We start from the raw sequence: 24,800 nt of genomic DNA, 5'->3' as shown, positions 1-24,800 counted from the left end.
TCCTCCTCCTCCTCCTCCTCCTCCTCCCTCTCTGCAACACTTTCAAATAAAATAAATAAATCTTAAAAAAAAAAAAGACAGAAAATTCTGGCATTGTGGGCAGTCACCTGAGCCAGTGATTAAGTCACCGAGGGGGACACCTCCACCTCAGCAGAGCGTGGGGCTGTGCGTCTCTGCTCTGCTTCTGACCAAGCTTCCTGCTAATGCACAGCTCCAGTGTCTGGCCCTGCCCCCCAGGTGGGAAACCCAGATGGAGCATCAGGCTGCTGCCTTCAACCTGGCCCAGCCCTGGACACCGCAGCCATTTAGGGAGTGAACCAGCTGACGGAAGATCTCTCTCCCTCTCCTCTATTATTTTTAAACATACATATATATATATATACATATTGACAGGTAGAGTTAGACAGAGAGAGACAGAAAGGTCTTCCTTTTTCCGCTGGTTCACCCCCTAAATGGTCATCACAGCGGCGCGCTGTGCCGATCTGCAGCCAGGAGCCAGGTGCTTCTCCTGGTCTCCCATGGGGTGCAGGGCCCAAGCACCTGGGCCATCCTCCACTGCACTCCAGGGCCACAGCAGAGAGCTGGCCTGGAAGAGGGGCGACCGGGACACAATCCGGCGCCCCAACCAGGACTAGAACCCGGGGCTGCAGGCGGAGGATTAGCCTAGTGAGCCGCGGCGCCAGCCTTAAACTGATTTTTAAAGATTAATTAATTTATTTGAAAGGCAGAGTTACAGAGAGTGAGGGAGAGACAGAAAGAAGGAGATCTTCCATTCACTGGTTCTCTTCTCAAATGGCCACAACTGGAGCTGGGCTGGTCTGAAGCCAGCAGCCAGGAGCTTCATCAGGACCTCCCACGTGGGTGCCCAGGTGGGATGCTGGCACTGTAGGCGGTAGTCTTACCCACTACGCCAACGCTGGCCCCTCCAGTGTTCAAATATATAAAAAATAAGTCTTGGGATCAGCATTGTGGTGTACTGGGTAAAGCCGCCACCTGCAATCGCGACATCCCATATGGGTGCTTGTTCAAGACCCGGCTGCTCCACTTCTGATCCAGCTCCTTGCTAATGCACCCGGGAAAGCAGCAGAGGATGGCCCAAGTCCTTGGGCCCCTGCACAGGCATGGGAGACCCGGAAGAAGCTCCTGGCTCTGAATCAGGTCAGCTCTGGCCGTTGTGATCATTTGGGGGCATGAACTAGTGGAAGGAAGACCTCCTTCTGTCTCTCCCTGTCTCAACTTTCAAATAAATTAATAAAACTTAAAAATACAAAAAAATAAAGGAATTGGGGCCAGCACTGTAGTGGCATAGGATAAGCCACCCTTTTTAATGGCCATACCAGGGTGCCAGTTCATGTCCTGCCTCCTCTGCTTCCATTCCACCTTCCTGTTAATGTGCCCAGGAGACAGCAAATCATGGCCCAAGTATCTGAGGTCCCTGCGGTCCATGAGGGAGATCTGGATGGAGTTCCTGACTCCTGGCTTCAGCCTGGCCACGCTCTGACATTTGCGCTCTTTGGGGAATGAATTGGTGGTCTCTGTCACTCTGCCTTTCTTTTTTTTTTTTTTTTGATAGGCAGAGTGGACAGTGAGAGAGAGAGACAGAGAGAAAGGTCTTCCTTTTGCCGTTGGTTCACCCTCCAATGGCCGCCGCGCTGCGGCCGGCACACCGCGCTGATCCGATGGCAGGAGCCAGGTACTTCTCCTGGTCTCCCATGGGGTGCAGGGCCCAAGGACCTGGGCCATCCTCCACTGCACTCCCTGGCCACAGCAGAGGGCTGGCCTGGAAGAGGGGCAACCGGGACAGAATCCGGCGCCCCGACCGGGACTAGAACCTGGTGTGCCGGCAACGCTAGGCGGAGGATTAGCCTAGTGAGCCGCGGCGCCGGCCCACTCTGCCTTTCAAATAAATAAAATGTCTTTTAAAAAATAAATTATGTGGGGCCAGCGCTGTGACATAGCGGGTAAAGCAACCACCTGCAGTGCCAGCATCCCATTTGGGCGCCAGTTTGAGACCTGGCTGCTCCACTTCCGATCCAGCTCTCTGCTATGGCCTGGGAAAGCAGAAGAAGATGGCCCAAGTCCTTGGGCTCCTGCACCTGTTTGGGAGACCTGGAAGAAGCTCCTGGCTCCTGGCTTCGGACTGGTGCAGCTCCACCTGTTGCAGCCAATTGGAGAGTGAACCAGCGAGTGGAAGACCTACCTCTCTCTCTCTCTGCCTCTGCTTCTCTGTCTGTGTAACTCTGACTTTCAAGTAAAATAAAGAAATCTTTTTAAATATATATATACACACACATAAACACATTACGCACCAGTAAAGCCCTCTTCTTCTGCACAGGTATTAGGGCTCCTCTGGAGAAGGGCACAGGCAGCCCCTGAGTTTAGACCCAAATCTCCAGAGTGAAGCTGGCCTGTGGTGCAAGCCCTGGGCTAGGGAGGGGTTGCTGAGGAGTCCACAGTTTTCACACAAAAGGAAAGGAGGGGTCCCTGTCTCAAAGGCCCATTGAGAAAACCCCAGGGCAGGCACTGGGGCACAGCTGACGGAGCCAAATCTGTATCTCAGAGACCTGTTCACGCCACCTCTGCGTCCAGCCCACCCCCGCTGGTGCGCACTCCGGGACACAGCAGGTGACAGCAGGTGATGGCTCACCCACCTGGGCCCCGCCACCCACGTGGGAGACCCAGGAGACGTCCCCACCCGGCGCTGCCTGGCCTAGCCCTGCCGTGGCAGGCATTTTAGCAGGGAACCAGCGGATGAGGCAGCTCTGTCCTCTGCTTTTCTAATGATTTAAAAATAAATAGTTTAATAACCACAAAAATCTATAACTAAGTCAGAATGGAAAGCCCCTGGAAAGAGCAACACAATATACGGAGCAGGTGCGACATCCACGGTGTGCTGTGCCCGTGTACACCTGTAGCCACGGTGCGCTGTGTTCCATGTACACCTGTAGCCACGGTGCACTGTGCCCCGTGTATACCTGTAGCCACGGTGCGCTGTGCCCCGTGTACACCTGTAGCCACGGTACGCTGTGTCCCGTGTACACCTGTAGCCACGGTGCGCTGTGTCCCGTGTACACCTGTAGCCACGGTACGCTATGCCCTGTGTACACCTGTAGCCACGGTACGCTGTGCCCCGTGTACACCTATAGCCACAGTACACTATGCCCCGTGTACACCTGTAGCCACGGTGCGCTGTGTTCCATGTACACCTGTAGCCACGGTGCACTGTGCCCCGTGTATACCTGTAGCCACGGTGCGCTGTGCCCCGTGTACACCTGTAGCCACGGTGCGCTGTGTCCCGTGTACACCTGTAGCCACGGTGCGCTGTGCCCCATGTACACCTGTAGCCACGGTACGCTGTGGCCCCGTGTATACCTGTAGCCACCGCAGTGACAAACTTGGATCCGAAGTGTCCGTCTGGAGAGAGGCGGCATATGTTGGGATGCTTGTTCTGGAAATCGCCCGCGGTGATGCACTCCTCAGAGCTCAGGAAGTAGGTGTCCTGACAGAGACACAGCCTGTCAGGAGGCGCCGAGACGCCGGGCAGCCCCCACAGGACGGTCTGGGAAAACACTCGTGTTGGGGGGGCCGGCTTGCTCACAGGGCAGAGCCCCCGTGTGCCAAGACCTGTCAGGACAGCCCTGAAGGCTCTGCAGAGCAGCTGTGCAGACCGGAGGGTGCGGCTGACGCCACGGCCCCACCTCACCTTATTTCGACTGTACCGGACCGTGCCTTTCCGGGTATCTTCTGAGACAAGGTCTGTAAATATCCAGCCGACCTTAAGGAAAAAGGGAAACAACTCTTTAACGTCTCCCTAAACAAATGACCACGCCTTCTGGCTTCTGCCCACGGCTCGGGAAGAGCAGTCTCAGTCACACTCCTGGGGACCACGGCGCGGTCGCTGCCCACCCCGGCTGTGCCGGTGGACCGCCGCTGAGCATAAGCGGCCCGGCTCGGCTCTGGGCCAGCACTGTGCTGATGCAGGAGCCATGCGGGAAGTTACTCCAGAGGTAGACAAGTAAGCAGGTAAGGTGAGAGGCCAGGTCTCCCAGCCAGGACAGAGAGATGCCGAGAGGCGCCTGGGGATCTAATGAGGCCTCAGCAGCTGCCTGAGCTCCAGAACAGGGCTGGCAGGGAGCGAGGAGCGAGGTCTCCACCCCGGGGACAGCGGAAGCCGGGCCCAGCGCTCAGGGCAGGGTCTGGCGCAGCTCCCCCGGCTCATCGTGACAGAGCCTGTGCGCTCTGTGATGCTGACTCGGGAGCCGGCCCACCAGGCTCAGCTGCCCACGGCCCCCACCCGCTGCTGATTCCTCCCCCAGCATGCACTGTCCACAGAGAGCGTGACTGGCACGCTGGAATGCAACAGCTCCTGAACTGCTACAATTTTATTTTTTTGCCTGGGGAAATACTCTCATTTTACTCTAAGTCAGAGAAACCCAGAAGCCATTGGTGCCCAATAAACACCAACAAGGATTGAGAACATGGAGCCTGCACTGCACCTGTGCTGTGAGCGGGCCCCTCCCGGGCCTGCCCAGCTCAGAGCCCGGCCCAGGCCGCCTGGCCAGCCGTGCGTCTCAGTACCTTCCTCAGGCCAAGCTTGGCAGCAATTTCATCAACCACGTCTGCCTTTGGGTCTTCAAGAAGCTCCAAGCTGTTCTGTGTCCCGATCTGTCAGGAATGAAAGGGAGAAGATGGCTCAGAGACCCGGGGGTGAGGGGTCGCTGAAGGGGACTCAGGGCCACGGACGACACAACCACGCGCCCTCCGGCACAGCCCTCCCTGGGCTGCCATGTGCTCGCAGTCACGGCGCGGCCGCGTGGCCGCCCTCAGGAGGACGCCGTCGACCTTGGAGGGAGGCTTCCTTCTCTGGAGGATGGAGTTATTTTCAGAACTCGGAGCAGGCAGCTTTACTGCACACAGGTTTGGCTAAAGACCCAGGATGAAGCTGAAAGGTAACATCCATTTCTGGAAAAGCGCCACGGGAAGACCCACAGGCCACTCCCGCAGGGACAGTGCTTGGCTTCCCAGCCGAATCCCTGAGTCTGCATCCCAAAGAGGGCCAGCGCACACACCCCAAGAAAGGTGACAGCGTCTAAAAGGTCGCAGCACCTGGCGAGGTGTGGGATGCCCACCACCCTCTCTCCGAGCGCCAGGTTCAAATCCAGGCCCCTCCATTCTTCCAATTCTGCTTCCTGCTAAGGCACCTGGGAGGCAGTGGACAGTGGAGTGCCTGCCCACCCATGCAGGAGGCCCGGAGGGGGTTACTGGCTCCTGGTTTGACCTGGCCCAGCCACAGCTATAGCAGGTAAAAGATCTCTCTCTCCCTCTCTGCCACTATGCATTTCAAATACATAAATTTTTAAAACAAAAATCTTAATAAAATCAGCAACCTGTTTGCCAGGAGGTACAGCACCTAGCTCAGGGCACTTCAGGAGCTGACCATGCTGGCTCACAGGCGGCCTAAACCAACCCCGGAAATCAGCTTCTTGGAGTGCACAAAGCTGGCCAAAACCTTTAATCTTCACTTAAATGCAGCTCACAGGAAATTAGCAAGTATCATTTTGGGGCTGGCGCTGTGGCATAGCGGGTAAAGCAACCACCTGCAGTGCCAGCATCCCATTTGGGCGCCAATTCAAGTCCCAACTTCCAATCCAGCTCTCTGCTGTGGCCCGGGAAAGCAGTGGAAGATGGCCCAGGTCCTTGGACCTCTGCCCTCGTGTGGGAGACCTGGAAGAAGCTCCTGGCTCCTGGCTTCGGATCAGTGCAGCTCCAGCCATTATGGCCATCTGGGAAGTGGACCAGCAGATAGAAGACCTCTCTCTCTGTCTCTGACTCTAACTCTGCCTTTCAAATAAACAAACAAATCTCAAAAAAAAAAAAAAAAAAAAAAAAAATAGGGACTGGCACTGTGGCATAGCAGGTAAAGCCGCTGCCTGCAGTGTCGGCATCCTATAAGGGTGCTGGTTCAAGTCCTGGCTGCTCCACTTCTGATCCAGCTCTCTGCTGATGGTCTGGGATAGCAGTAGAAGACGATCCAAGTCCTAGGGCCCCTGCACCCACATGGAAGACCAAGAAGAAACTCCTGGCTCCTGGCTTTGGATCGGCGCAGCTCCAGTCAATGCAGCCAACTGGGGAGCGAACCAAAGGATGGAAGCCCCCCACTCACTCTGTCTCTCCCTCTCTCTCTGTGTAACTCCGATTTTCAAGTAAATCTTTAAAAATAAAAAAAGAAATAAAAATTAAAAAGAAATAGGCTAGTCCCAGGGTGATATGCAGAACACAGTGGCAGCTAAAGAGCAGGTGCCAAGGAAGAAGGGGACCAGGGTGACCTCTACATGTAATGCGCACACTCGAAACTGAACCTTAGCGGCCAGCGCTATGGCACAGGGAGCCAGCCGCTGCTGGCAGAGCTGGCGCGCTGAGTCGAGTGCCAGTTGCAGCTCTGCCTGCACTGCTGGTGACCCAGCTCCCTGCTCCGGCGCCTGGGGGAGCAGCAGAGGATGAGAAAAGGACCTGGGTCCCTGCGCCCCACGTGGAGACCTGCATGGGGTGTCCAGCTCCAGGTTTTGGCCTGGACTGGCCCTGGCGCTGCAGTCATTTGCGGAGTGAACCAGCAGATAGATTTATTTTTCTCTCTCTCCCTTCCTCTGCCTTTTAAATACACAATTTTTTTTAAAATCCAAACTTTAGAAGTTAAAACAAGCTTTTAAAAGTGAAGGTTGTCTGGGGCCAACACTGTGGCGCAGCAGGTTAACGCCTTGCCCTGAAGCACTGGCATCTCATGTGGGCACCGGTTCTAGTCCCGGCTGCTCCACTTACGATCCAGCTCTCTGCTGTGGCCTGGGAAAGCAGAAGATGACCCAAGTCCTTGAGACCTGGAAGAGGTTCCTGACTCCTGGCTTCGGATTGGCACAGTTCCGGCCATTGTGGCCATCTGGAGAGTGAACCAGTGGATGGAAGACCTCTCTCTGTCTCTACCTCTCTTTGTAACTCTGTCTTTCAAATAAATAAAATAAATCTTAAATAAATAAATAAACGAATGAGTAAGTAGTGAAGGCTGTCTGCAGAGGAGGGAAGGGAACAGGCGAAAGGGGAGATACCCGGCTTGCAGCTGCCTCTCGACTTGGGAGATTCCTCTCTAGCATTTACAAAATGCTTCCGACATAGAGCAGACACCCTCCGTCCACCCACTCCCAAGATCCAGCCATCCCTCACGTCACCACCACGAGAACCAGACAGAAGCACTTTCCTAAATAATTCATCACATGCATCACTCACTCAGACTCAGTGTTTGTTTACAGAGTTTGTGCTTTCGCAGTAAAGTTTATATAAAGAAGCATAACACATAAATATTTTACATTAATACAAGACAAGTTAAAATGCATACATATGCATATACGGGTACTTTCAAAAGTTCATGGAAAATCAAACTAAAAGATAGGTTTATTTTGGCATGAAAAAATTTAAGTCTATGCAATTTTTTCATAATATATATTTCCCATGAGCTTTTTTAAGGCCCCATCCGTATCCACCAATCCTCCAAAAGTACAGTGAGCCCTGCAGAGAGGAGCCCCACCAGCTTCCAAGCGGGCAGCAGCCATGCGCCACATGCGCCACGTGGGCTGCGCCCTCCCGACCCCGCGAGGCTCTCCTGACTGCTCTCGCTCCTGTTCAGCTGCCCTGGCAGCGTTCTGGCTCTGGGACGGTGTGTGCGCGGCCCAGCATCAGCAGCACTAGAGTCTGTGAGGCTCACGCAGACATTCCCCCAGTCCTGGGAGAGCTGCTGTCACTCGGGTGACAGGAGACGAATTACAAGAGCTGTAGCAACTGTGTGACGTTTCAGGGCCACCAACAACCCCAGAACGCAGATGGCACGTTGGGTAGAAACAGCCCATCGATACCTGCCCAACGTGCTTGAGCTGAGAAAGCCCCCGGCTGTGACAGGACACCACACAGAAGCGTCCAGGGGCTGGGACCCTCCTCTCCAGTCACTCACAGGTAAACACTGCATGGCACGTGCAGAGCCAGCGAGGCAAACGCCGTCTGAGAAGGGCGTCCCACCCAGACAAACCCCAGCCCCGTGACCCTGGTCTACCTGAGGAGGCTCATAGATGGCAGCCACTTCCGCCCTGATGCCGAGGGGAATGTCCTTGTGCTCCGTGTACCGGCCGTACAAGTACCCAAAGTGCTGGTTCCCGGTCTTTCTCCAGAAGTCCAGAAAGCGGTCGGCAACAGTGTGATTCTCAAACATGATGTTGTCCACGTGCCTGTACTTCTGCGGAGGGAGGACAGCGGGCTGAGAGGACAGTGACTCACGTCCCCCCAGCTCGTCAAGACACCGCGACAGGACAGAACTCCAGATGCAAGAACCTGCTCCATCCTTTCGACGGCTGCAGAGTCCAGAGGGCAGTGTGGGGAGGGGCAGGTTGGCTCAATCATACGCATAAATTCAAATTACTCTCACAGGCCAGGCATTTGGCACAGCGGTTAGGATGCCAGCTGGGACATCCCACACCCACATGGGAACAGCTCTGCTCATTCCAGCTCCCTGCTGATACACGCCCCGGGAAGGAGCAGGCACTACGTCAAGAACGTGGTCTCTGCCACCCATGGGGAAGACCTAGACTGAGTCCCGGGCTGCGGGCTTCGCTTCGGCCCAGCTGTGGCTGTGGTGGGGCTTCTGGGGAGTGTACCGGCCGACAAGATCCCTCCCTGCTTTTTGAATAAATAAAAATAAATTCAGATGTAAAAGTCAACAGTAACTCTCCATGATTTTACCTAAATGCAGGTTCCCACAACCTCTAAGCAATGCACAAGGTACTATTCTATCTTTTTTAAAAAGCACCTCTTGGGGCCAAGTGCTGTGGCTCTGCAGGCTAAGCCGCAACCTACAGCACCAGTATCCCACACAGGCGCCTGCTCACGCCCTGGATGCCCGACTTCTGAGCTAAAGCAACGGAGACGGCCAAACACTCGGGGCCCTGCACACACGTGGTGAGGTTCCTGGCTTCAGCCCGGCCCAGCCCGGCCGGTGCAGCCATTTCAAGGAGTGAACCAGCAAACCCAAGATCTCTTTTTCTCTGTCTCTCCTTCTCTCTCTGTAACTCTGCCTTTGAAATAGTTAATAATGTTAAGCACTGTATTTTTTAAAGGAAGCAGACAGAGAAAGAGCTCCCACCAGCTGGCTCCAAACGCCTGCAACAGCCCCCGCCGGGCCAGTCATCGCCTGCGGCTTCCCAGGGCGATGTCCCCAGGAAGCAGGCTCCCACCTAGGACGAGAGTCAGATGCCTGCCCCTAGGTGGCTCTCAAACACTGAGGCACAGAGGAAGAGAGCTCAGTTCCCATCAAAGCCAAGGCAGCCATGGAATTCTCTCTGAGGAGAGACAGGCCAGAGGCGAGACAGGCGGCAGCAAGGATGTGGCCGGCGACCCACGCTCAAACAGCACAGCAACCAGGGCAGACAGGGCCAGAAGGGCCTCCAGCCACGCCAGGCCCGTCTCAGCCCAGCGTGCAGAGACACGGCTTCTCAGAGGGCCAGTCCCCATCACGGCACATCTGAAGCGGTCACCAAGAAACTGCTGCCTTCACGCACACCACAAGTGAGGGCCCCTCCACCCCTGCCAGCTGCCAATCTCACAGACTTTTGTCTCCAGCACGCAACTTCCACACACGGTGAAGCCAGGGACCAAACCATCCAAGACTGCCACCCACAGCACCCACTCTCCCAGGAAGCAGTCTTCTGGAACTCTCCGCGGCGCGGCCATGAGAGCAAATCTGACAGAACTAGACAGACACAGGGCAGTCTCACCTGTCTGTTCAGCGTGATGGCGCTTGGCTGGCACTTGGTACAGATGCCGTTGGGCCACGGCAGGTGCCCCTCACAGCCCGACTTAATCTTGCAGCTGATGTTCTCCAAGGCAACAAATTTTCCCCTGCGAAGTGGAAGCCACTCAATGAGACACGTCATGAGGGAAAGTTCGGCAAAGGACTAGAAAGCATCTGTCACAGCTCACACGTCCTCGACAACACTGTGAGGAGCTGGGCACATGGCAGGCAGCAGCACGGACGATGCAGCAAAGCCGAGCTCACCCAGAACCAGCCCACGTCCCTAGTGTGAGCGCTCACCCAGAACTCAGCCCACGTCCCTAAGGGTGAGTGTTTACCCAGAACCCAGCCCACGTCCCTAGTGTGAGCGCTCACCCAGAACCCAGCCCACGTCCCTAGTGTGAGCGCTCACCCAGAACCAGCCCACGTCCCTAGTGTGAGCGCTCACCCAGAACCCAGCCCACGTCCCTAAGGTGAGCGTTTACCCAGAACCAGCCCACGTCCCTAAGGTGAGCGTTTACCCAGAACCCAGCCCACGTCCCTAAGGTGAGCGTTTACCCAGAACCAGCCCACGTCCCTAAGGTGAGCGTTTACCCAGAACCAGCCCACGTCCCTAAGGTGAGCGTTTACCCAGAACCCAGCCCACGTCCCTAAGGTGAGCGTTTACCCAGAACCCAGCCCACGTCCCTAAGGTGAGCGTTTACCCAGAACCAGCCCACGTCCCTAAGGTGAGCGTTTACCCAGAACCAGCCCACGTCCCTAAGGTGAGCGTTTACCCAGAACCAGCCCACGTCCCTAGTGTGAGCGCTCACCCAGAACCAGCCCACGTCCCTAGTGTGAGCGCTCACCCAGAACCAGCCCACGTCCCTAGTGTGAGTGCTCACCCAGAACCCAGCCCACGTCCCTAGTGTGAGCGCTCACCCAGAACCAGCCCACGTCCCTAGTGTGAGCGCTCACCCAGAACCAGCCCACGTCCCTAGTGTGAGTGCTCACCCAGAACCAGCCCACGTCCCTAGTGTGAGCGCTCACCCAGAACCAGCCCACGTCCCTAGTGTGAGCGCTCACCCAGAACCCAGCCCACGTCCCTAGTGTGAGTGCTCACCCAGAACCAGCCCACGTCCCTAGTGTGAGCGCTCACCCAGAACCAGCCCACGTCCCTAGTGTGAGTGCTCACCCAGAACCCAGCCCACGTCCCTAGTGTGAGCGCTCACCCAGAACCCAGCCCACGTCCCTAGTGTGAGCACTCACCCAGAACCAGCCCACATCCCTAAGGTGAGCGTTTACCCAGAACCCAGCCCACGTCCCTAGTGTGAGTGCTCACCCAGAACCCAGCCCACGTCCCTAGTGTGAGTGCTCACCCAGAACCAGCCCACGTCCCTAGTGTGAGCGCTCACCCAGAACCAGCCCACGTCCCTAGTGTGAGCGCTCACCCAGAACCAGCCCACATCCCTAAGGTGAGCGTTTACCCAGAACCCAGCCCACGTCCCTAAGGTGAGCGTTTACCCGTACAACAGCACCTTCTCGTCCCCATCCTAACCAACTGCGGGGAGGTTTTCCCGAGTACTGCTGAGTATTACTCATCTAACCCACGCTCCAGAGGGGAAACATGGCTCTTTAAGCTTCTTAATCTACCTGAACTCTCCTTTTATTTGTCTTATTACTTGCTCATCTCTAAAAACCACTTATCAGAAGAAAATCTATGCAGGCTACATAGCAAAGATACCTGCACTCTGCTTTCCACTACAGTAAAAACTGCTATTAGAGACCATAAAAAATAAAAGACCAAAAAACAAAAAACAAGACTGTGAAAGAGGTAGTCCTAGGGGCTGGCGCTGTGCTGCAGCGGGTTAATGCCCTGGCCTGCAGTGCCGTCATCTCATATGGGCAGCGGTTCAACATCCAGCTGCTCCACTTCTGACCCAGCTCTCTGCTGTGGCCTGGGAAAGCAGTGGAAGATGGTCCAAGTCCTTGGGCCCTGCACCCACGTGGGAGACCCGGAAGAAGCTCCTGGCTCCTGGCTTCAGGTTGGCACAGCTCCAGCCATTGCAGCCAACTGGGGAGTAAACCAGCGGATGGAAGACCTCTCTCTCTCTCCCTCTCTCTGCCTCTCCTCTCTCTGTGTAAGTATTTCGAATAAATAAATAAATCTTTAAAAAAAAAAAAGAGGCTGGCGCCACGGCTCACTAGGCTAATCCTCCGCCTTGCGGCGCCGGCACACCGGGTTCTAGTCCCGGTCGGGGCACCGGATTCTGTCCCGGTTGCCCCTCTTCCAGGCCAGCTCTCTGCTGTGGCCAGGGAGTGCAGTGGAGGATGGCCCAAGTGCTTGGGCCCTGCACCCCATGGGAGCCCAGGAGAAGCACCTGGCTCCTGGCTTCAGATCAGCGTGGTGCGCCAGCCGCAGAGCACCGGCCACGGCGGCCATTGGAGGGTGAACCAACGACAAAAGGAGGACCTTTTTCTCTGTCTCTCTCTCTCACTGTCCACTCTGCCTATCAAAAAAAAAAAGAAAGAAAGAAAGAAAGAAAGAAAGAAAGAAAGAAAGAAAGAAAGAAAGAAAGAAAGAAAGAGAAAAAGAAAAAGAAAAAGAAAAAGAAAAGAGGCAGTCCTGGACCCTCTGAGCTTGGGATGAATCTACAAGCTACAGGTGACTTCAGTTTCCTCATTCACAAAATTGTCCAACAATTCCATTTTCTTTTCTTTCTAGCTTTCCTGAGGTAGAACTGACAAATTAAGAACTGTATACAGCTAAGGTGCACAGTGTGATTTCTGTTTTCAAGTGAAAATTGCGCACACTGGGGCCAGCACTGTGCAGCAGCATCCCGGCTGCTCCACTCTGACCCAGCTCCCTGCCAATGCGCCTGGGGAGCAGTGGAGGACGCCCTGAGTGCTCGGGCCCTGCATCCACGCGGGAGACCCAGAAGCTCCTAGGGCCAGGCTTCGGCCTAGCCCAGCCCCAGCCGTTGCAGTCAACTGGGGAGCAAACCAGCAATGGAAGATGTCTCTGTCTCTCCCTCTAACTCTGACTTATAAATAGATAAATCTTCTTAAAAATGGTATGTGCTCATGGTATGCGAGCCACGGAACAGTCACGTGGAGCGCTCCCGTGCCCAGGAGCTCCCGTGCGCCTGCTCTTCACGTTCTGGGGGAGCCTGTGTGGTCGCACACTGGCGCCACGGCAGCCGGCGCCACCACCCTGGCCGCCCCGCCTGTCAGGGCCATTGGCAGGCGTGCCGGAGCCTCTGCCTCCTGTCCTCAACTGACCCAGGGTTCTCCTGCACAGCCAGGCTCCAGGCACTCTCCAGCCCAGGGGCTCGCCGCTGCCCCGGAACGTGTGAGTCTCTCCTGCTGCTAGAAAGCTGTGCGGGTGTCCGAGGGCTGGAGGAAGCCCACCAGGCGAGGACGAAACACTGCTGCCGAGGCTCGGCCTGCGCCCCTCGCGGGCACCGACAGACTCTGAGAGACTGAATCCGCCTCTTCCCGGAGCCTCAGATGGGTGTGCCGGGCACACCAGAGCAGCGTCAGCGCAGCGTCGCTGGCAGCCACAGGTGCAGCACTGCTGTGGCAATCAAGCCGGGAGGCCGACGGGGCTGGGACAGCTGGGCTGAGCGCGTCCTGCGACAGCGTTTCTCTCGCTGACGCCACACGCGGGAGTCAGCGCAGCCCCAACGCCAGCCGGGCGCCCGCCGGACGCTCTGACCATGCTGAGGTGCGGCAGGGCGTCTGTCTCAGTCTCGACCCAGCCACGTCTTCTCCTGCAAAGCGGCAAACTTCACTCTGAGCTCCACCCTCTCACGCACCGCCCAGGCCACCAGCGACACGGACGCCGCAGGCTGCTTACTTGTCGGCCCCTCCAGTCAGCTTCCGGATGTACGCGTGGAAGGACATGTGCTTCACGGGAGGCTCCAGGTGGTTCAGGTAGTCCTCGTCGAAAGGCTGCAAAACACACACGGTCAGAGACAGCGGTCCCCCGCCCGCGGGGACACAGGCTGGGGAGGGCCCGCAGGACCGGCCCTGGGAGCCAGGCAACCCGCGAGGCAGCGTGCAAAAGGACAGGGAGGGAAACGGGTGCTGGCCTCTCACTTATTCTAGGTCAGGCCACATCTTCCTTTGTGCACCAGTTACCTTTCCAAGACTAAAAGGAATCTCTACTGAACAAGCACCCGAAGTTAAATAAGCTTCGGGAAAACTATACAAAACACCAAGTCAAGGACGAAGCAAGAGAAGCCTCATGGGGAGAACCATGCCGCCTTGGCGCTGCCGCACACCCGGCATTAACCGTCACCAGCCAGCACTACTGCAGTAGCTCCGTCTCACCAGGACAAGCCAGAGAGGCGGCGACAGGCAGAGCAATGACCAGTGCACACGCCCATGGGCCCGCTGTCCTTTATCAAGACAGCACAAAGACTTCAGCCACTTACAATCCACCCCCCATAAGTAGGGCCTCAGCCTCCTCGGGCAGCCTGAACCCCTGGGAATACAAGGCCCAGGGCAGTAAACAGCTAAGTTCTTTTCTCCACCAGGACCCGGCGCGGGGACTCGGGGCGCGAGACGACTCTGCCCGCCCGCCCCGCGCTGCGCAGACTCACCTCCAGGGGGACACAGTGCACACACTTCCCCAGGGGGCCGTGGCGGCACCTGACAAGGGCAGGAGAGAGTGGTGATGAGGAAGTGGACATGAGCTCACACTCGGCACAGGCCTCCCTGGCCCGCAGGCACGTGGATGAGCATTTTTAACAAGTGGTCAACACTTAATTTGATGTGCATTAGAAAAAACCGGCCAGTCCGTCAAACCTGTGTTTCACAGATATCAAATGCTGAAAATGACACGAACTACAAGAAAATGTTAACGGATTTAAGTTCAATTTAAATGAAAATGTTAAGTGAACAGGAGAAGCTGGTACGTTAACAGCATAAACAAAACCCAAACTTGAGAAACACTTCACGAAGAACTTGCTCCATGAGTTTCATTTTCAGTCACAGAAACCTTGGGAACTAAGTGCACAGAGTGAAGGTGGGGGCGCAGGGGTGCTGCCGGCGAGCACAGTGGAGGCAGCGTGGGATCAGGGGCCGCATCTGCAACTCTGGCTCAGACTCAGAAGTGCTGGTGCCACGTTGGGACCCCCGCAGTCCCCGTGTCACATGGTCACAGCTGCAGTGAGGCGTTTAAAAGTCAGAACAGGCCGGCGCCGCGACTCACTAGGCTAATCCTCCGCCTGTGGTGCCGGCACACTGGGGTTCTAGTCCCGGTCAGGGCACCGGATTCTGTCCCGGTTGCCCCTCTGCTAGTCCAGCTCTCTGCTGTGGCCCAGGGAGTGCAGTGGAGGATGGCCCAAGTGCTTGGGCCCTGCACCCCATGGGAGACCAGGAGAAGCACCTGGCTCCTGGCTTCAGATCAGCATGGTGGGCCGGCTGCAGCGCGCCAGCTCCAGCGGCCATTGGAGGGTGAACCAACGGCAAAGGAAGACCTTTCTCTCTGTCTCTCTCTCACTGTCCACTCTGCCTGTCAAAAAAAAAAAAGTCAGAAACTGAGGCTGGCTCTGTGGCGTAGCAGGTAAAGCTGCTACCTGAGGTGCCGGCATTCCCTATGGGCGCCAGTTTGTGTCCCGGATGCTCCACTTCTGACCCAGCTCTCTGCGGTGGCCTGGGAAGGCAGTGGAGGATGGCCCAAGTCCTTGTGCCCCTGCACCCTCATGGGAGACCCGGAGGAAGCTCCTGGCTCCTGGCTTCAGATCGGCTCAGCTCCAGCCATTGCAGCCATCTGGGGAGTGAACCAGCAGATGGAAGACCTCTCTCTCTCTCTACCTCTGCCTCTGCCTCTCTATAACTCTGCTTTTCAAATAAATAAATAAATAAATCTTTAAAGAAAAAAAAGATCAAAACTGAAAAGGCAACCATTGTCCAGAGAATGTCACATCACTGAGCGTCAACTCAGACATTTCTAATTGGTTTCTTTAAAAAGAACTGCAAAATAACCTAAAATAAACAAATGCACAAACACGTGAGATATCATGCAGGAGGGCTGGAGCGGTGATGCAGCAGGAAAAGCTACGAGCTGCCGTGCCGGCATCTCGCAGGGCACCAGCTCACATCCCGGCTGCTCCACTTCCCACCCAGCTCCCTGCCAACGTGCCTGGGAGAGCAGCAGCAGAGGGCCCCAGTGCTCGGGTCCCTGAATCCATGTGGGAGACCTACAAGAACTTCCTGGCTTCGGTCTGGCCCAGCCCTGGCCTTTGAGGACGTCTGGGGAGTGACCCAGTGGATGGAAATCTCTTTCTCTCTCTCTCAGTAACTGTGCCTTTCATTTAAATAAATAAATCTTAAAAAACAACAACAACAACAACAACAAAAAAACAAAGACTTTTATGGGGACAGGCACCGTGGTACAGCAGGTTAAAGCCTGCGTTTAGGACGTCTGCATCCTGTATCAGAGTGCCTGGGGTTGAGCCTAAGCGCCACTTCTTTTTTTTTTTTTTTTCCTAAGATTTATTTATTTATTTGAAAGTCAAGAGTTACAGAGGAGAAGCAGGGAGAGGGAGGGGGAGGGGGAGGGGAAGAGAGAGGGAGGGAGAGAGAGAGAGGGAGGGAGGGAGAGAGAGAGAGGGAGGAAGGGAGCGAGGGAGGGAGGAAGAGGGGGAGAGGAGGAAGAGGGGGAGAGAGGGAGAGAGGAAGAGGGGGAGAGGGGGAGAGGGGGGAGAGAGGGAGAGAGGGAGAGAGGGAGAGAGAGAGGTCTTCGATCTGATGGTTCACTCCCCAGATGGCTGCAATGGCCGGAGTTGCACCGATCCGAAGCCAGGAGCCAGGAGCTTCTCTCGGGTCTCCTACGCGGGTACAGTGTGGCCCAAGGACTTGGGCCATTTTCTGCTTTCTCAGGCCACAGCACAGATCAGTTCCACTTCTGATTCAGCGGCCTGCTAAAGTACCTGGGAGGCAGCAGGTAATGACTCAAGTTCAAGCAATCGGGGTCTCTGCTACCCGTGTGGGTGACAGGTACGGAGTTCCTGGCTGCGGCTGCTACAGCCACTTGGGGAGTGACCCAAAAGGTAGAAGATGACTCTCCCTCTTCTCTCTCCTTCTCTGTCACTCTGCCATTCAAATAGAGAAATCGCGAGTGTGTGCGCAAGCCTGGAAAGAACGTCTGAGCGCATCAACCACAGCCACACTACCGCTCCCAAGTGAGGACCTGGACACACGCCCTGTCCCGGCCAGCGTCCGCCACGGGCACTGCGGCCCTGTCCCGGCCAGCGTCCACCACGGGCACTGCGGCCCTGTCCCCCGGCCAGCGTCCGCCACGGGCACTGCGGCCCTGTCCCGGCCAGCGTCCGCCACGGGCACTGCGGCCCTGTCCCGGCCAGCGTCCGCCACGGGCACTGCGGCCCTGTCCCGGCCAGCGTCCGCCACGGGCACTGCGGCCCTGTCCGCCGTCCTGGGCTCCAGCCTGCAGGAGGGGCAGGGACAGGAGGACGGCATCTCTGGGGGACAGCAGGTAAACACCTGACTGAAGAAGGCCTGGTCCCCCAGACACCTGGACATCATCGGCTCTCTTAGCATTTGAAATGTCAAAACTTACTGTGTGCACAAACTGCTAAAACCTAACAAGACAACGTGAGGTGAAACACGGTCTGAAAGCAGACGGCCACACTGAAAACGCGCATCTCCTCGCCAGACCCAGCGGGCAGCGCGTGGCAGGGACCCGGGGAGCGCCACCCGTGGGCCTCAGAGCCCGGAGCACTCACAGCTGGGGGTCTCGGCTTCTGTAGATCTTGCCGTCCTGCCTGCTGAGGTACTGGTCGATCTCATCCTCCACCACGTGCGCGCTGCCCAAGGCCTTCAGCCCCAGCGTGGTGGACGTCTCCATCTCAGACGAGGGTCCAGCCAGGCTCGAGGGAAACAGGAACAACAAATCGCCGTGCCTGTTGAGACGACACGGTCAGTGCCTCCCTCGGCTCTGCAAGCCGAGCGGCAGACGGCAACTGGCACAACCAAGCCTGAGGCGAGGGGACCAGAATGCTCTGGCAGCGCCTCACTACTCTCTCGGCACTGCACAGACCAGCAGCAGGGCTCGGCACCTCAGATTCTCTCAATTCATCTCAACTGTTGAAGTTTGCTGCACACAAATTCAGTGGGGGCCGCCCCTGCTCCGCATGCTGGCTCTCCCTCCCTCCCTCTGCTCAGCCCCTCCCCTCCCAACACTGCATCTTCCTGTTCCCAGCTGCTCTCTCTCACTCACACACACCCCTGCACACACCACAGGGTGGTTACTGCCTTACAAACCAGGATTCCCAGGAGATACTGCTTTTCAACACACAACCCCTCTTGAAACCCAATTTACTGCGGGGCCACGGCAACTGCTACTTTCAGTGCCCCCCCCACCAAGGCTGCTTAATAAGCAACCGGCAGTTCCCACACTGAAGGGCGAGATCTCATCTCCCACCATGACTGACAGCAGCAACTGCCTAGGCCAGACACCCGTGCGATGCTCCCTCTGCTGGACAGCTTCCTGGAGGGTCTCCTCACACTGAGGTCAAAGACTTCTTCGGGGGTGGGGGGCGTGCTGTGGTGCAGCAGGTACAGCCCCAGCCTGCAGCACCCACATCCCTTACGGACGCCAGTTCGGGTCTCAGCTGCTCCACTTCTGATCCAGCTCCCTGCTAATGCGTCTGGAAAGGCAGTGGAAGATGGCTCAAGTGCTTGGGCCCTGCACCCACGTGGGAGACCTGGAAGAAATTCCTGGCTCCTGCTTGGCCACTGCAGCCATTTGGGTAGTGAACCAGTGGATGGAAGACCTCTCTCCCTCTCTCTCTCTCTCCGCCTCTCCTCTGTAACTTCTGCCTTTCCAATAAAAGATAAATAAAAAAGACTTCTGTTTCCAGCAGCGTAGCAAATTTTTCCAAATACTGCCCACCAGATTCAATTTTAACAAATATACCTGAAAATACATTGCTGATCTCTAAAGAAAGGAAACCCCCCAAGACCCCAAACCTAGCAGTGGACCCAAAAAAACAGCAAAGGACAGGGAGCTACCCCCAGGCCAAGGCCGCAGCTAGGAAGCCGCAGCTGTGAGCTCCCTGCCCAAGAGGGCAGCTGACCTGAGGCTCGAGAGACCAGGCAGTCACAAGTGCGTGGGCAGCTGGGAAATCCACCAGCTGCCCACAGGAGCCAGGGAGCAGACCCCTGCCTCCACCTCCCGGGAAAAAGGCAGCTCTGAGACCACGGCCTTCCAGGGCCCGCTCTGCCCACACTGCGGGGGTGAAGCAGCCACTTCCAGGAAGCCCGCAGACAGCCCCAGACACGGTCATGGCCGCACAGCGCCCCTGTGTGACAATGAATGAGATGCACACTTTCTCCAGAGAAAAGCCACAAAACTTAGCAGTCCCACAACCAAATATAACCCCTTGAAAAACATCTACAAAACTAAGTATTCAGGAGAAGCAAACCACCCCAAGCAAGCATGGAGAGACAGCAATAAGCAGATGTAGACTGCCACGGGCTCAGACCGGAGATAAGCCCACACGCAGAGTATGAGGTGAACAGAACAGAAGAGCAGGTGAGCCAGTGAGAGGCGTCTGAAGGCCCGGGGGGTCCTGCAGGCAGGCATCAGGCCAAACAGCCACCAATCACACAAAGTGCGCCACTGTCTCCCCAGTGCTCACCGCGTGTCGGCACTGCGCTGCCCAGGGCAGCTTCGCCAAGACACACACCCAAACACGCGTACCCTTCACGAGAAATGGGGCTCGACGTTCACAGCCCTTTACAAACTCAACAAGACGATGAACTAAGAAGAGTGAATAGCTGAACACCACACCTGTCTGTCTTCCCCTGAGTACACCAGTTTGTGAAGCTTAAAATGACCAAACTGCCCAGACAGCCCATTCTTCTGACTGGCGGACACACAGGGCAGGCTGGCCCCAGCAGAGGGCTGCCTCACGCCTGGGGCTCTGCTGCAGCCACAGCCAGCACACCTGCGCCGGCTCCGCAGACCACCCTGTCTGCCACAGCCTCTCCAACACGGCCCTCACAGCACAAAACAGACAAAGTGACGGGAATGCACGCCACCAACCTGACGCACAAACGGTGGGGTGCTGAGAGGCCTTTGCAGGCTTTGTGGGTGGACACCTGGCCCCTCCCCAACAAACAGCCAACATGAGAGACTAGCACATGGTCACGCTCAAGGCCACTGCCCACGGAGAACCAGCTGAGTGCCAGCTCTGACTTTCTCCTAAGTGACACACTTCCCAAAGCTCCACAAAGTCCAGACTGGGGGACAGCTGAGTAGCTGGCCAGCCACACAGCCTGGCGTCTCCATCAGCTAGCAGGACCGCAGTAAGGGATGGGCAGTGAGCAGGCTCCGCAGGAAGCAGGCTGTCCCAGCTCTTCCGCGCACTTACTTGATCCTCAGCAAGCTGAGGGACTTGTTCGACGATGCCGTTATCTCTCCAGTCTTGTTTCTATTGATGTAAACTGAGAAGCCATTATTTTGGAAGCCGAATTCCTTTGCAACCTAAAATAAGCCCAAACAACAGAGGTTTAATACGGAAGCAAGCATCAGCACACCACACACACATCTTAGACCTGAGAACGAGAACACCCAGCGGAGGCCAGGGCCTCGGAGCAGCAGGACAAGCCCCCATTATCACCATGATTGTTCAAGTCCTAGCTGCTCTGCGACCTTTTAATTCTTTCTTAAAGATTTATTCATTTATTGACTTGAAAGAGTCACAGAGAGAAAGAGAATCTTCCAACCACTGGTTCGCTCTGCAGATGGCTGCAACCACCAAAGGTGGGTCAGTCTGAAGCCAGGGCGGGGAGATTCTTCCAGGTCTCCCACGCGGCTGCAAGGGCCCAACCACTTGGGCCCTCCTCTGCTGCCTTCCCAGGCACACTAACAGGGATTAGAGCTGGATTACAAGTGGAGCAGCTGAGACTTGAACTGGTGCCCGTATGGGATGCTGGCCTCACAGGAGGCAGCTGTACCCGCTGTGCCACAGTGCTGGCCCCAGGTGACCGATTCTAATCCAGCTTCCTTCTGGGAAGGCAGGAGGACATGACCAAGATGCTTGAGCCCCTACCACCCATGTGGGAGAAGTGGACAGGGTTCCTGGCTGTGGCCTGGCCCAGGCACGATTGCTGAGTCACTTGGGCGTGAACCAGCAGACAGAAAATCTCTTTCTGGGGCCAGTGCATTAAGCCAACGCCTGCAACACCTGCATCCGCTAGGGCACCAGTTTGAGTCCCAGCTGCTCCACTTCCAATCCAGTTCCCTGCTTATGCGCCTGGGAAGGCAGTGGAGGATGGGCCAACTTCTTGGGCCACTGCCACCCCTATGGTAGACCCAAACGGAGTTCCAGGTTCCTGGATTTGGCCCAGCCCCAGCCTTTGTAGCCATCTGGGGAGTGAACCAGCAGACAGAAGATCTCTTTTTCTGTAACTCTTTCAAATAAATCTTTAAAAAAAAAAAAAAAGGAAAATCTTCTTCTCTCTTCTTGTCATTCTGCCTTTCAAATAAATAAAGCTTTTTTAAAAAAGATTTATTTTGTTATTTGAGAAGCAGAGGTAGAGCAGGAGAGGGGGAGAGAAGTCTTCCACCTGCTGCTTCACTCCCCACGTAGCTAAAACAGCCAGATCTGTTTTAGATCTGGCTAATCCAGAGCCAGGAGCCAGGAGCCTCCTCCAGGTCTCCCACGCGGGTGCAGGGGCCCAAAGACTTGGGCCATCTTTTCCTGCTTTCCCAGGCCACAGAAGAGAGCTGGACTGGAAGTGGAGCAGCCGGGACTTGAACCAGCACCCACGTATGATGCTGCCACTGTAGGCGGCAGCTTTACCCACTACACCATATTGCCAGCCCCAAATAAATAAATAAAGCTTTAAAAAAAAAAAAAAAAAAAAGCTCAGAGGACTATAAACTGCTCATCTTTGTTAGTCAAATTCCTTTCATGATTTCAATCTTTTCAGGAAAATGTAGTCTCATGCAGGCATCAATTAAAATGGGAGAAGTCATTGTCGAAAAGCACAAGATCTTGGCCATGTTAGGTAAGTTTATTTTGTTTTTTATTTTTATTTTTTTGACAGGCAGAGTTAGACAGTGAGAGAGACAGACAGAGAGAAAGGTCTTCTTCTGTTGGTTCACCCCCGAAATGGCCGCCACAGCCGGCGCTGCACCGATCCGAAGCCAGGAGCCAGGTGCTTCTCCTGGTCTCCCATGCGGGTGCAGGGCCCAAGGACCTGGGCCATCCTCCACTGCCCTCCCTGGCCACAGCAGAGAGCTGTCCTGGAAGAGGGGCAACCGGGACAGAATCCGGCAGCCCAACAGGGACTAGAACCCTGTGTGCCGGCACTGCAAGGCGGAGGATTAGCCTAGTGAGCCGCGGCGCCGGCCGAGGAAGTTTAATTTCTACTTTTAAAATCAATGGTAAAACTAAGTTGTGACTTTTGAACGAGGCGTAGACGACGCCACGAGTGCGGCAGGCCACGCTCTCCACGCAGAGCGGTGCAGACAGACCGGCAGTCGAGGAGCAGCGCGCACCGACCTCAGGCAGCAACTCCGAAGGGGAAAACGACACAAAGGAGGCCGCGCCAGGGACGCTGCGCTGAGCGGTCAGAGCCGCCACGGTCCCCGGGAGGAGCTGCAGGCCGGAAGGGCCCCGGCGCCGCCAGCGGCTGCCGCCCAGCGCTGCTTGTAACCAGGAATTACTGAGAGAAACCTGGCAAGTGCTTACTGGTAGGAAAACGCTGATTAACAATTAGCTTTATAAACTAACCCTATGTTCTGCTGAAAAAATGCAGATAAAAAGTTAACTCCACATCACCTTGTCATTCTGAAGAGTTAAAGAGAGAGGAGGAGACACAGATCTTTCATCTGCTGGTTCACGTCCCAGATGGATGCAATGGCCAAGGCTGGGCCAGGCCAAACCAGGAGTCAGGAACTTCATCTGGGTCTCCCCTAAGGGTACAGAGGCCCAAAGACTTGTGGCACCTTCCCCTGCTTTCCAAGGCTCATTAATAGGGAGCTGGATTGGAAGTGGAGCAGCCAGGACTCTAACAAGTGCCCCATGGGATGCCAGCGTTGTGTTGTGGGTTTAGTGCTATGTCACAACATTGCCCTCAAGAAATGGTCTTTTAAAAAGAGTCAAAGGGCCAGTGCCACGGCTCACTAGGCTAATCCTCTGCCTGCGGCGCCGGCACCCCGGGTTCTAGTCCTGGTTGGGGAGCCAGATTCTGTCCTGGTTGCCCCTCTTCCAGTCCAGCTCTCTGCTGCAGCCCGGGAGTGCAGTGGAGGATGGCCCAGGTCCTTGGGCCCTGCACCCGCATGGGACACTGGGAGGAAGCACCTGGCTCCTGGCCTCAGATTATCGCAGCACGCCAGCCGTGGCGGCCATTTGGGGGGTGAACCACGGAAGGAAGACCTTTCTCTCTCTGTCTCTCTCTCACTAACTCTGCCTGTCAAAAAAAAAAAAAAAAAAAAAGAGTCAAGGATTTGGGGCTGGTGCTGTTGCATAGCAGGTAAAGCTAGCGCCTGCTGCATGGGCATCCTATATGCATGGGTTCCAGTCCCAGCTGCTCCAATTCTGATCCAGCTCCCTGCTAATGTGCTTGGGAAAGCAGAGGAAGAAGACACAAGTCCTTGGGCCCCTGCCCCACACGGAAGACCCGGAAGAAGCTCCTGGCTCCTGACTTTGGTCTGGTCCAGCCCTGGCCATTGCAGCCACTGGGGAGTGAACCAGCAAATGAAGACCACTGTCTCTCCTCTCTCTGCAACTCTGCCTTTCAAATAAATAAATAAACCTTAAAATAAAAGGAAAAGGATTTATATCATGTATGTGACACTACCTGACAGCATGTGGTACCATGTGACTATGTATGTTTTCCAAGCTAATAGTGGTAATTTCAATAAAATAAAGCACTAGGAACTAAAGACCATGAAACCTGGCTACCAAGTACAAAAAAGGCACAACAACTAAAAATACATTTGACTTTTCTCTGAAACAGCTTAGATACAAATTGAAAGTAACATATTGTGGCATTTCACCTATTCTGCAAAAACAGGAAATAACGATTTTCTGTAGACAAAACACTGCAGGCTGTCTCTAAGAACGGGAGTCTCCTGGCGGAAGCTCTAGCTGTAGGAAAGTTACTACCGCGTAGGGAAAGCAACTTCCGAAGTGGGGAGGGTGTGACACAGCCAGCACTTCTTCTTTCTTTTGAAGATTTACTCATTTATGTATTTGAAACCCAGAGTCAGAGACAGAGAGAGAGAAGCCAGGAGCCTGGAGGCTCTTCTGAGTCTACCATGTGAGCAGAGGCCCAGGACTTGGCGTCTTCTGCTCTCTTCCCAGGCCAACAGCAGGGAGCTGGATCAGAAGTGGGGCAGCCGGTCTCCAACTGACACCCATACGGATGCCAGTGTCTGTCTTTTTTTCTTAATGATTTACTTATTTATTTGAAAGTCAGAGTTACACAGAGAGAGAAGGAAAGGCAGAGAGATAGGAGAGGTCTTCTATCCACTGATTCACTCCCCAGTTGGTCGCAATGGCCGGAACTGGGCAGATCCAAAGCCAGGAGCTTCTTCTGGGTCTCGCACGCACATGCAGGGGCCCAAGGACTTGAGCCATCTTCTACTGCTTTCCCAGGCCACGGCAGAGCAGCCAGGAACTGAACCGGCACCCATGTGGGATGCTGGCGCTGCAGGCAGTGGCTTTGCCCACTACGCCACAGTGCCGGCCCCTGGACTCCAGAACCTTCTGGCAGCTTGACTGCTACGCCTCGCGGGCCCAAGGCAGTGCTTTTGAATCCGAGTGGCTCCCTGTGAACTCTGGCCCAGGCCACTGGACTCAAAGGCGGCTACGTTTCACACAGGACAGGCAGGGAAAGTGACTGCTGCTGCGAACTCTGACTTCAGTGAGACAGAAAGCACTGGGCATCAAGAAAAACCATGGGGCTGGTACTGTGGCCTGGCAGGTGGCACTGCCACCTGTGATGCTGG

The 24,800-nt window shown here is 55.6% G+C and overlaps 1 protein-coding gene across 1 annotated transcript in view; it reads right to left on the bottom strand.

Annotated features, from left to right (window-relative positions):
- NPLOC4 (NPL4 homolog, ubiquitin recognition factor) overlaps window positions 1-24,800 on the bottom strand; it is a 58,014-nt gene that overhangs the window by 22,950 nt on the left and 10,264 nt on the right. The window contains exons 3-11 of the mRNA XM_070060159.1: window positions 20,209-20,321; window positions 17,557-17,733; window positions 14,410-14,458; window positions 13,662-13,756; window positions 9,807-9,930; window positions 8,093-8,272; window positions 4,579-4,665; window positions 3,704-3,775; window positions 3,373-3,499 (exon numbers count right to left, since the gene is read on the bottom strand). Of these exons, the coding sequence (XP_069916260.1) occupies window positions 3,373-3,499; window positions 3,704-3,775; window positions 4,579-4,665; window positions 8,093-8,272; window positions 9,807-9,930; window positions 13,662-13,756; window positions 14,410-14,458; window positions 17,557-17,733; window positions 20,209-20,321 (1,024 nt within the window). The remainder of the gene's footprint in view (window positions 1-3,372; window positions 3,500-3,703; window positions 3,776-4,578; window positions 4,666-8,092; window positions 8,273-9,806; window positions 9,931-13,661; window positions 13,757-14,409; window positions 14,459-17,556; window positions 17,734-20,208; window positions 20,322-24,800) is intronic.

This window comes from Oryctolagus cuniculus, chromosome 17 (assembly GCF_964237555.1).
Source record: "Oryctolagus cuniculus chromosome 17, mOryCun1.1, whole genome shotgun sequence".
NCBI classification, from domain to species: Eukaryota; Metazoa; Chordata; class Mammalia; order Lagomorpha; family Leporidae; genus Oryctolagus; species Oryctolagus cuniculus.
Note: the sequence above shows the minus strand (reverse complement) of the source record. Positions and strands in the feature narration are given on the sequence as shown.